The sequence below is a fragment of the Gossypium hirsutum genome, chromosome D07 (genome assembly GCF_007990345.1).
Source record: "Gossypium hirsutum isolate 1008001.06 chromosome D07, Gossypium_hirsutum_v2.1, whole genome shotgun sequence".
Taxonomy (NCBI): Eukaryota; Viridiplantae; Streptophyta; class Magnoliopsida; order Malvales; family Malvaceae; genus Gossypium; species Gossypium hirsutum.
The window spans coordinates 55059351-55071493 of NC_053443.1; the positions used below are offsets into that span (position 1 = coordinate 55059351).

At 34.4% G+C, this 12143-nt stretch overlaps 1 protein-coding gene across 1 annotated transcript; it reads left to right on the plus strand.

Moving 5' to 3' along the window:
* The first annotated feature begins 3421 nt into the window (after positions 1 to 3421).
* On the plus strand, positions 3422 to 8677 carry LOC107925726 (uncharacterized). The gene is made up of 13 exons (XM_016856447.2): positions 3422 to 3613; positions 3943 to 4406; positions 4613 to 4679; positions 4768 to 5172; positions 5596 to 5726; positions 5817 to 5925; positions 6022 to 6167; positions 6251 to 6324; positions 6411 to 6528; positions 6683 to 6882; positions 6998 to 8046; positions 8121 to 8395; positions 8563 to 8677. The coding sequence occupies exons 1-13, from the start codon at positions 3605 to 3607 to the stop codon at positions 8591 to 8593; spliced, it is 3078 nt and encodes a 1025-aa protein (XP_016711936.1). The 5' UTR covers positions 3422 to 3604; the 3' UTR covers positions 8594 to 8677.
* Positions 8678 to 12143: the final 3466 nt, after the last annotated feature.

A 12143-nucleotide genomic window follows, 5' to 3' on the forward strand; every position in this document is an offset into this window, starting at 1 on the left:
TAACTTTCGGACCGTTACAAACACTATAATTAATTTCACGCTGTATAAGACAAATGTCTTGTAGAAAACCAATAACTTAGAGATATAATGAAACATCAAAAAAAAAAAGGGATCACTATCACAAGTTGTGAATAGTGGAGATGTCACCTTTGGTGTGGGTGTAGCATTTGAGTTTTCTTATTAAGGTTTATCATATGCTTCCTTTGACTTAATATGAACTCACCTTCAATTTGTTCAACATCCACCTAAGAAACAATTGAGTTAGCCAAGATAATTAAGATCATATTGTGCATGAAGGGTAGCTATAACATCATCAACAACTTTAGAATAAGCATTAGTCACTTTTACATCATCAACATATGCCATGAACTATAGTTTAAAACTGTCATCCAAAGTTATAATTTTAATAAACAATGAAGAAATCTCGTGAAGATATAAACCCAAGTTTAGAAAATAAATAACTTCAAAGGTTATCGAATTGAGCACGAAGGGCTTGCTCGAGAGATTTATGTAACCGACACATCAATTTGTTCAAAGCAAGGGGATGATTTATATAAACTTCTTCGGATAAGTCTCCATCGGTCTTGATAAAAATTTTAGACTTATATTTTGATTGAGGTTGGACTTGAGCATAGTTGTTAGAATTGAATTAGATTGATCAGTTGAATCGAGGACTATAAATCTAATGATTCAATCGACGATCAAATTTATTTAAATTAGTATCGAATTGAAGCTAACTTACATATTTAATTTGTTGTTATATTTATCCATGTTTTAAGATTTTTAATAAATTTTCTAATTATTTTTGAAAAAATTGCCTAACTAATTAAATCGAAAATTAATTATTTTAACTCCAAATAGGATATAGAAAGAAAAATGAAAATGACGTTTTGAACACTTTCTACCGCTAACATACATGTCAGTATTCCAATGCTCTCTTTTGCACTTTCCTTCAGCGTCGGACAGGGACACGGTATTGGTACTATCTTTATTTCCCTTAATACCCTCCACTTTCTTTTTATTCCCACAAAACTCCAAATTCAAATGAAGAGGAAATAATTTGGTGAATTCCGTTTTATATGTAATAAGTCTATATACTCTTCCCAAATTCGAAATCTAGTTATTTTACTTTTATTTCAGAAATTTAATTTTTTTATCATTTAAATTTTAAAATTCGGGTTTAATTTCTAACAATGTTAAATTTATTAATGTGATATTTTTAAATAAAAAATATTTATTTGACAGCCATGTAATTAAAAAAATGATGTTTTAATGAATGTAAATTTTAAAAAATAATTTTAATAGTGCTCATAGGTAGACTTGAATATTGAAATTTAAAACGTAGAATCAAATTCTTAGAAATAAAAAAAATAGGGACTAAATTTTAAACTTTTGAAGGGTACAAAAATTTATGACATATCTTAACCTAATATAAACGAAAAAAATGATGGGAAAGTGTTATACCCTTCCACCCGAATAAGGACATGTGGCAAACCAAAAGGTCGTCTAAACAACAACTCCACCAACTACCAATCGAAAGGTTACCTTCAAGCTTCACCTTTTGTCCTAACCATCGAACAAGCGAGAACCATCTGCTATTCTAGGCCCCTAGCCTTTTGTTAGAAATGTGATCTTTTTTGTCACCAAACCTTACGCGGGTTCAATTGCTTTGTATTGCTGAATCAAAATGAATGATAGGATATGTCTCATCACAGACATCTTGGTCCCATCGAAGATATCTGTCCCCCGCGTTCCGTAATGATGAAGAGAGAACCAACTCCTCACGTGGACTAGCCTAAACTCCATTCAGATACTCCTAACATCTACTCTTCAAAGTGTACTCCACTTTCACTTATTGTAACCTTCGACTCTCCATCTCGATTAGGTGAATTAGTCTCCAATAAACTATTTTCTCTTCTATATCTCATTGTTGTATCAATAAAAAAGCATTCAAAACCATTGATATTTCAAAACAAATAAAAAACCAAAATAACTGTACTAAGATTAATTGATAACTCGATACGCAATTAATTTGGAATAAAAATATGTATTTTTTAATTAAGTCGGTTCAGTTGAAAATAGAAAGCCACAAAGGAATTACTCATTAAAATTTAGGCTCCTTCCTTTTGTGATTTTAAAATCTTTTTAATCTCAAAACAATGTTAAATTAATATTTCTAGAATTGAGTAGGCAGGTAATTGATGGTAGATTCAGTTTCAATTAAATAAATTATTAAAAAATTATAAATATTAAAAATATTAAAAATTATAAAATTTAATTTTCTATTAAGCTGTATTGACTTTTTCCTTTACTTTAAATCGTTGTATCGATCGATTTTTGATTCAATCTAATCGACTAATTCGATTTGTGTCAAACACTTGACTTTTAAAATTAAAAATATTATCAAAAAATATTTTTCCACCCAAACACACAAAAATAGCCTTAAATAAATTTAACTTTTTGGCTTTCAGGTTTTGAAGAGAAATTATTAAAATACCTTTATTTATATTAATTATTTAAAATGTATTTAAAGATTTAGATCAACATATATTTTATAAATAATATTAAATTATTTAAATATTATTTAAATTAATTATTTTTACTTTTCTAACATTATGTCTAAAAATGATACTGTAACATTTTGCTGCAAACTTTTACAGTAATACCCCTACAAGTTTGTTGTTTATTGAAAATGACTAAATTGGAACCTTATGTGATGGTTTGATAGCACGATGATTAAAGGTGTTTACTGTTTCAGGTATGGTTTGGATTCGAGTTGTGCTAGTTGTATTTATTATTTGGGTTTTACATTGTTATTATGGTTTACCCTTTTAAACGAGGGTGATTTTCTTTTTGCTTAAATCTATTTTTTAAGCCTAATATTTTCGTGCAAACAATATTAGACTTGAATAAATAACTCAACCTTTGAATAAGTTTAGTTTAGCACAAATATATAAATTAATAATCTTATACAATTATTTAATTGTCCAAAAAATTGTATTATTATGGAACATGAATATCACTTCATACATCATGTAATTTACTTAAAAGTAACATTATAAAAAAAATTATTTCATAATTTTAAATATAATATTTGGAATGCGTTTTATTTATGTTTTGACTCGCACTATAATATTTAATCTTATTGTCACCGTTATTTTTATATTAATCGCAAATAAACGTACTGCCCGTCTAGACTCACACTAAATATATCAATCTTACATTACACCAACAAATCACTAGAAAGAAATTCATATCACCACTTTTTACCACAAATTTTTACCAAACTTATGTAACCAAAAGTGGACTTCAAAAAACATATTTAAATACATATAATTAATCCAATCCCAAATCCGTCCGTATAAATATTAGCCTCCGTTCCCTTCTAACAAACGGTTTCATTTTTTTTCTCTCTGTTCTATCAAACAAGAAAAAACAAAAAGCTTTTTTTTTCTTTTTATTTCCCACTGAAAATCTTAATTTCTTTCTGCCTTGTTTGTTTTTTTCTTTCCATGAAAATGAGCTTCGTTTTAGTGTTGATAATGGAAGCATTGCTGTTAAAACTTATTCTGGAGCTCAAAATTTAAGGCTTCTTTCTTTGCTGATGGATTTGGTGCGCAAGCCTTCTCTTAAGCTTAAATTAATCGTAAAAACAAGCTTCGTTTCTTCGTTTTCATTAGCGTTTTCTTTTTCTTCTATTAAGAACAATGTCGAAAAGAAATTTCATTTGGAAAAAAAAGGATTATAGCTTTTTCGCCGTTTTTCTTGAATTTTTACAAATATATCACTTCTTTCTCTGCAAAATTTTTGAAAGTTGAAGCTATTTTGTTGTTTGTTTAGCTAGAAAACGTCTTTGTTAAAAAAATTATTTTATTTTTCCTTCAATTTTCTGCTTTATTACTTTTTATTTTTATTTTTATCCTTTTTTAATAATAATCGCAGGAAAAAGAAAATCGAAGAGTCGATGGTTCATCAAATGGAGACAATTTTCAAAATATAACGCCAATACAAGCAGCGCTACTCAACAGCTTAGAAACCGTCCTTATCAACTCGGTCATACAAGACGACAGAACTCGCTTCTTAACTCACTCGCGTCAACTCGTCGACGACTTAGATGATGATCCCTTGAACCGAAGAAGCGTGGTATTGAAGCTTCTCCTTATCTGTTGTTACTTCGACGCTATCGAATGCGCCACGTCACTGTTCAACGGCGAAGTGGAAACCGATTTTCTCCCGTTGGTGAACGAAGTGGACACGGCGACGGAAATGACGGCGTTGCAGGCGGCGGCGGAGGCTCACTCTGTGCGTTGTTTAGAGTTGCTGCTAAAGAAACGTGCCCGTACAGAGGTGAAGAGTAAAGATGGACGAAGTCTGCTTGCTCTGGAGATGGCTTTGTCTAGTAGCAGGTAAAAAAATGTCGTTTTCTGTTTATAAAGAGGCAAAAAGCTGTGGTGTTTTGAGGAAGACAGCGAAGTAATGGCCCTTTTTTGGAAATGTTGTTTTTTCTATTCTCGGTTCGTTTTATTTTTTATTTTTATAAATATTATTTGTTTTTTTTAATTGACAAGAATAATGAATTTCTTTTTTTTGGCTCTTTCCGTATTATTTTCAGGATGGATGTGATATGGAATCCGGATGATTACTCTGTTGAGGACTTGGTGGTTCTTCTTAGTGAAAAGGTTTCCTTCAAAAATTGTTTGGTTCTCGAGAAAATTATTCTAAAAAAAAAAGAAGAAAAAGAAAAAAACTGAATATTTTATTTGACAGGATTTGACTGCGGTGAAACTTTTGAGTGAAAGAACAAAAGCAATAGGCAAGGTGGCGTATTCAGCTGCCATTGGAGGCAAAATAGTAGCTTTAGCAGCGCTTCTCATCGTAGCGGCGGAGAAAGTTAATGACTCCGTCGTAGTACCATGCGACGCTTATTCGGGTTCAAAAGAAAAAGACACCGTTTACCAGTGCGTGATCCTGGAAGCATTATCGTCAGGCCGCCGTGATAAGTCGCCGTCGAGAACAGCTAAAAAGAACTGTTTGTCCCCAACCAAAGTCGCACCCGATATGAAACGAAAGCTTTTGCTTTGCGAGATTGAGTTGCTTCAGCTGTTTGGAGCCGATTCTCATAACAGTGGTGGAGACAAGAAGATGACTTCATCCTTAATCCTTGCTATCAAGGTAATTTTGGTGTTTAATCTACGTGGGATTAACAACATGCGGATACTTATCTGTTTATTAGATCTACGAGTTAAGAAAAAATAAAGAGTCAGAATTAAGTTAAATTTAGTTTTAAAATATCATATTTAATTGATAAGATGACTAAAAAAGTTGACCAATCATATTTTCGAATCATTTGAATAAGGAAACTATGGGTAATTTGGTAAAAACCGGGGACACGCAACATGAACCGTTTCGGGGCTTTAAAAAGACTCTATTCTTCAGTATTTCGTTCGCTTTCTTTGATTTCTTCTTTCTAACGAAATCTGATTTTTTTTCGAATTAACAGTCTGAAAAGATTCTTGAAAGGGAATAAATTTTTGGTTGCAATAATTTCGTGTCATTTTAAATGTATTATTTTCTTCGTCATTCTTGTTATGATAGGCCCGAGATGAAGCTGTTATTGAGCTGCTTCTAAAGACCAACATGGACGTAAATGATGCTGATTCTGAAGGAAACTCAGCTCTGCATTGGTCACTTAGAATGTCCTGGGGTTCATCTTCACAGCAACTTAAGTCTCTCTCTTTCTCTGTCTCCATACATGTTTCTTTTTTCCCTTTTCTTATGATTGATGATTTGATTCCTTCTTGATTTCTTGTTGCCAGAATCTTATGGCTCCTTTTGAAGCACGGTGCCCGAGTAAACCAAAAGGACAAACTAGAATTAACTTCATTTCACATTGCTGCTGCCAATGGGAATACACAGGCACTCCAGGTATAATTGCTTTAAAATTTAATCAATGCATGCTGGTAACAAGCTTTAAAAGGATGTTTATTACCTTTGATATCATCCTTTCAATTGTTCTTATAGGTACTTCTACTAGAAGATCCAGATGGAATCCACTACAGAACTATAATGAAAGAAACCCCATTGTTTTTTGCTGTGAAGAATGATCATATTGAATGTGCTGAGCTTCTTCAGCGTTGGGGAGCAAGCAATGAAGTCCTCAACTTACGGTTCGAAACAAATACTACCCCTTTCTTTTAAAGTTTCATCTTTAACTTCAAAAGCTAACATCACTTGCCTTTGTGTTTGTCAGTAGAGAGAGGCCGATTGACCTGGCAAAGTCACAGGACATGCGTTTCATACTAAACAAAACTTATATTACTCTTAGTAAGTTTTATTTATAGTCATAAAATTAAAGACATAAATATTAATTATTCCTACTTCATCCAATCTCATGATATTCTAATGTGCAGTGCATCGTAATTCACCGGTTGAGCAGAAATATACTCCTCGTTTCCAAGGGGATGAAGTTATTTTTGATACATGTGAAACTCTTCTTACAATGGCAGATGAAGGAAGCTATACTGAAAGGTGACCAAACTTTTCAATATCTTTAGACCATGAAAAATCCTACAAGTTTTCATCCGTGACATTGAACATACTGTCCTATTCTCTTCCTTTGTGTTGTTTGAATATGTTGGTGTTTTGTTTTGTTTCTTAATGCTCTACTGCCTGTGTTTTGTAGAACCAACACAAATGTAAAAACAGAGATCTGTAAGTACTTCGAATCTGGAGGATGTGTGAGAGGGTCTAAGTGCTTTTATGCTCACGGTAAAGAGGAGCTTCGACAGGCAAAACATGGAATGCATCTCGTTAATTCTCCTGCTGCAGAGAAACTGAAACGGAAAATTTTTGTTGGCGGCCTGCATCCTCTGTTGGATTCGGGTTAGAATTTTGTCAAAATTCTTTAGTTGCATTTAGACTTGTATGCATTTTTGGTAATGTAATACTAGATTGGGAAGGATAAGTCATGGCTTTTCTTTTCTTTTTGGTTGAGCAGAGTCATTGAGCAAGTTTTTCCAAGATGAATTTGGGTCTGTGGAAGATGCCCATGTTGTTAGTATTAAAACAGGTGATGAATTACAGTCTCGTGGCTTCGGCTTTGTTACTTTTAAGCACGAAAAGTCTGTTTCGAAGGCTGTTCAAGCACATTACGTAACTATGATGGGCAAGCAAGTTGAAATCAAAAGTGCAGTTGGGAGATGGGATGAGTCCTTGAAGCTATTGACTCAGCAACATCCAAAGGATCCGAATGACCAACATCAACCACCAGTTGAGTCATCCATTGAAATGACTGCAGACGAGATGCCAAGAAGGAAGGCCTTGGAAGAGACTAAAGCTGATAAAATCTCATGGGTGAATAAATTACTCCATGGCCAACCGAAGACGTATTCTGAATCTCAAGTTCTCACTAGCCCCATTGCTTCCAACCAAAATATTCCAGTATGGCTGAGAACTTTTAAGAAGTGGCTTCCCGGTTTCTTACAAGAGGTATCAAAAAAACCGAAGGAAGGCGAATACCCTCTGTCGTCGTTGAAGGCGGATTTCAGGGCTGCATTCGGCTTAGAACTGGACCATGTTTCTCTTGGCTACACTAAGCTCAGTGATTTTATGAGATCTTTTCCTGATCTTTGTTGCATGAAGGTTATGCCAGTAGGAGGATGTGGATCTCCCAATCACATGGTGCTCATTCCTTCCCCTCCTAGGCCTGATTGGAAATCACTTCAGCCTCTCAACATGCACTGCTGCCCACCGTCTTGTACTGCACCACCTCATGAAAATACTGATGCTGATCCTAGGAATCTCAAGCGTCCTCCGGATCTTCTCTCGAATTCTTGTGAAGATATTAGCATCAGCAGCAGCCAGGTTGATCCATGTAAAAACTCCAATTTTCTGCAATTCTTGAAGTCAGACAAAGGAGGAACTCAGTGTCGGGGGTTCAATGAGCGGAAACTTGGTCATACAGGGAGGCATTTGGTTCTTGAAGCCCTTCTAAGAAAACGGAACAATTCATCCATATTCTTTCTTCGCCAATTCGATTTCTATCACGTAAGTGTTGAACTAACTAACAAACACTTTACATTGCACTACAATTAACAGCATCTCGGTTTTGATCTGTGCAGAATTACAAGGCAAGTGTTAAGCAAGGAAAATGCTTTTGGTGCAACCAATCAAAGTTGTTATGGGCAAACTTTCCATGTCAACACTTGTTGTGGTGCGGTGAATGTAAAACAGAAGCTGCACGAGCAGCTGGTGATTCCGATCATCGATGCGTCGTATGCGATGCAAAAGTACAAACATTCATCTTACCTACATTGGATAGATACCCTCAGTCATTACATGGAAAGTCCCTCAAAACCAAGGAATTTCCTCCTTTCGATCCGTCTTGTATTCCAAAGTAAGTCTTCCTCAGAACCCCATCAATGCCCCTAACGCATGGTTTTTTTTTTTTAGCAGCGTTGATATTTTGTACAAAACTCATATAGTGTTAAACTTTTGGGACTTCATATCCATACTTATTGGTGAAACTGATACTGACTTGTAAGTATGCTCTTTTTTTCTCAGAAATTTTGGCATCTCTTTCTGCTTGTCTTGAATCAAAGAATGAGATGGTCGTTGTTGGGATTATAAATTGACAAACTGATATCAATGCATCCAATTGTGGACTATCTTATCTGAATTTTTGTTATTATTTAAATATTCGTTTCTTATATCCATATGCAATACATAATTAGGCATACTTTTTAATTTTGTTAAAAATTGTTAGGAAAAGAAAAGGCATAGCTTTTTAAAAAAAAATTAAATATAAAAAACATGTTGGAGGATTTATTATGAAATATTGAATATATTATATATTTTTAAATATGTTGCTGGATTTGTTATAAACAAATTTAAAAAAGTAGCAAAAATATAAAATATAAGTAGATTGGAAAGATTTGTTATAAAATATAATTTGCAAAATACCATTAAAAATTATATAAAAATGACGAGGGTTTTATGTTTTAAATTCCGCCACTGCAAATGTTTTTGTCAAATTTTTATAGCGTGAATACATCAAAATTTAAGAACTTTGTATTATAATATATATATATATGATGTTAAATTTTAAAAAATTAAAATGATAAATTTGAGACTTTGAACAAGTAAATTATCAAATCAAGTTTATCATACTAAATCATCTTTTTTTTCTCTCTCTTATTAACTTGGACTTTAGTCATAATTTCAACCAGATTTCAATTTAAACAAATTTATTTTGTAACACCTCTAACCCGTATCTGTCGCCGGAACAATGTTACGGAGCATTACTAGGGTTTACAGATCAAATAGATAGAAAATTTAAACGTTTCATAACATATTAATATTCATAATAAAATAAATCAAAATCACATATTCTGTCCCTTAAGTATCTCAAATGACAACTTAAAAACATGTACAACTTAAAAATATATCCACCAAATATTCAGACTTACCTAATTAATTTACCTAACCAAGTTACCAAAGTTCACTATAATTCAAATACATACATATATCACTTATGCTAACATCACAATTATACATTAGTCTCTTACCAATATGTAGGTTGATTATATAAACAAAATATGATTCATAATATTTACATAAGTTAAACTTTAACTAAGATTGTATAAAAGCCTATACATGCCATATAAATCGTATTTAACGTTTCAAAAACTATCGAGATAAGCTAGATAGCGTGACTTGAGTGCTGATCCGATTGTCCAACCTTCTAAAAATCTACAAAGACATTAAACAATACAAATAAGCTTAATGAAGCTTAGTAAGTTCGACGGGTTAATTAAAAATCTTACCGAACTAGCTATAATAAATTTAGATATTAAAAATCATCCATGACAATTCCCTGTCATTTACAACATCAATTGATAAATACATCTGTATTCAAACTAATACAAATAAATGACTTATCTTTCAAATTTAATAAATAAATCACCTTACTGAGATTTCTCCATTCAAATAACGACTTACAGATAAGAGTACATTGTTAACAGAAGATCGAAAGCTAAATAGAAGCTCGTAAGAGCTGAACAGAGGCTAGGGTTTTTTTTTCAATTTCCTAAAAATAGTTTAGGCTATGGGGCCACTGCGCCATTAAGGTTTTTATTTTTATTTTGGGCCATTTGTATTTGGACTTGGACTTTATTAATGGATTCTGTTATTCTTTATTTATTTATTTTTTATATTTGGTTTCTGTTTGGGCCCAGGCTAAATTAGGCCTCTACAAAAATGATTAAAATAATAAAAGCAAAGACATACTAAATAGAGGGATTTACCAAAAAAAGCCAAATTTTTTATAAAATTACCGAAATAGGCCGGTTTTTTAATTATTTACCGGACTGGGCCATTTCCCCCAAAATCGCGCCACGTCGGAGCGATGTCAGGGGACGGGGCAGAAGGTCGCGTCCACATCAGCGCGACCTGCTGACGTGGACGCGACCTCCTGTCACTTAGCGCGGTATCGGGAACACGATTTTGACCCTGATTTTTACGCCTGGGTTTTATGGCTTTTAGGGTTTAGGGTGCAGGCTTTTTAGGAGTTAGGGGTCCAGGAAAATTTTTTTTCGAGTTGACGTTTCTAGTTAAATAGTGGGAAATCGCTTCTACTAGGATGCTATTTAAGAATAAATTGTGAAATAGTGGCCTCATGGACGCGATTTCGCTACAGTGGTCATGTGAGAAATAAATTTTTTTTGACGTTTTCTGAGGAAATAGTATAAAATCGTTGATACCAGGCTGCTATATGAGAAGAAATTGTGAAATCGCGCCCTTGTGGACGCGATTTCGCTACAGTTGGTCATGTAGGAAATAATTTTTTTTAACGTTTCTGAGCAAATAGTGTCAAATCGCGCCCTCGTGGACGCGATTTTGCTACAGTTGGTCATGTAGGAAATAAATTTTTTTTGACGGTTCTGAGCAAATAGTGTCAAATCGCGCCCTCGTGGACGCGATTTCGCTACAGTAGCAAGTTTGGGCTGAGGCTATAAATTAGGCAGAGAATTTTCTTAGAATGCATAACTCAGAGCAGAAACATTTTAGGTTAGGGTTAGGAAATTTAGAGTTTCAAAATGAGTGAACGTATTAGTGCTGTTATTTACTATGATGGTGAGGTTTGCCACACCGAGAATGGTGTTGTTTTTTTGTCGGAGAATACGATGCGACTGTCATTTAGCCAAAACATAGATTTGACAGAACTCTGTAAAAGAATTAGGCGTAAAATCTTCGGAACCACGCCAATGAAAGTTCAGTCAATGACGTATCGATTTTGTTCTTCTGTTGATCCGGTGACATATGACTCGTTCGACATAAAAGGTGCTCGTAGCTTGGAGGCAATGGTGCAGACTCATCTTGCTAGCGGAGCAACTTATATTGAGTTATATGTACAATTTACGTCACCAAATGATGTACTTCCGTCCGGTGTTTGAGATGTATACACGACCCCTGGCCGACACTCGGTTAGCGTGTTACAAAATACGGAACAGCCCATGTTCGGTAGCGGTGTCAAATGCACATCCCCCCCAAGACACTCTGTCGGTGGATGGGACATATACGTCGGTGGCTCGACTGTTGACGCTGGAAATACAAGCTGGAGAACTGCATTAAGTTCTATTGGATGACAATCTACATCCAATTGGGGGCGTTATCAAATGCCCAGAAGAATGGATGACGTACTACCTACGACATTAACCGGTGAGGGGACGTCGTACGCTGCAGATGATTGTGGGTTAGAAGGTGAGTCCGATGTGGATCCACCTCGAGAGCCCGGGCCGGATAGTGCAGAGGTGGGATTATTTTCTGAACCGGAGCCTATTCCAATAGAAGGTGAAGATGGTGATATGAGTGCAGATGATGAAGAAAATCCACGATTCAGAGCATATTCACCTCCAGCCCACATGCATAATGTTGATCTATCAGCAGATGATGCGTTAGAGTTTCTAGATCTACCACACCGGGTGCGCGATCGTACAAGTTCGGGAGTAGATATTGGTGAACTTGAAGTTGGTAATCAGTTTACCAATAAGGATAGTTTTATTGGTGCTTTGAAACAGCATAGCATCAAAAACGGCGTTAATTACCACGTCGTTAAATCAAAATCTGATAAGTTTGAGTCGAAG

Excerpts from the sequence above, each read along its gene's own strand:
- LOC107925726 (XM_016856447.2), top strand. Across the intron at positions 6,168-6,250 it reads AATGAAGTCCTCAACTTACG|TAGAGAGAGGCCGATTGACC; the intron begins GTTCGAAACAAA and ends TGTGTTTGTCAG. Across the intron at positions 8,047-8,120 it reads GCCAATTCGATTTCTATCAC|AATTACAAGGCAAGTGTTAA; the intron begins GTAAGTGTTGAA and ends TGATCTGTGCAG.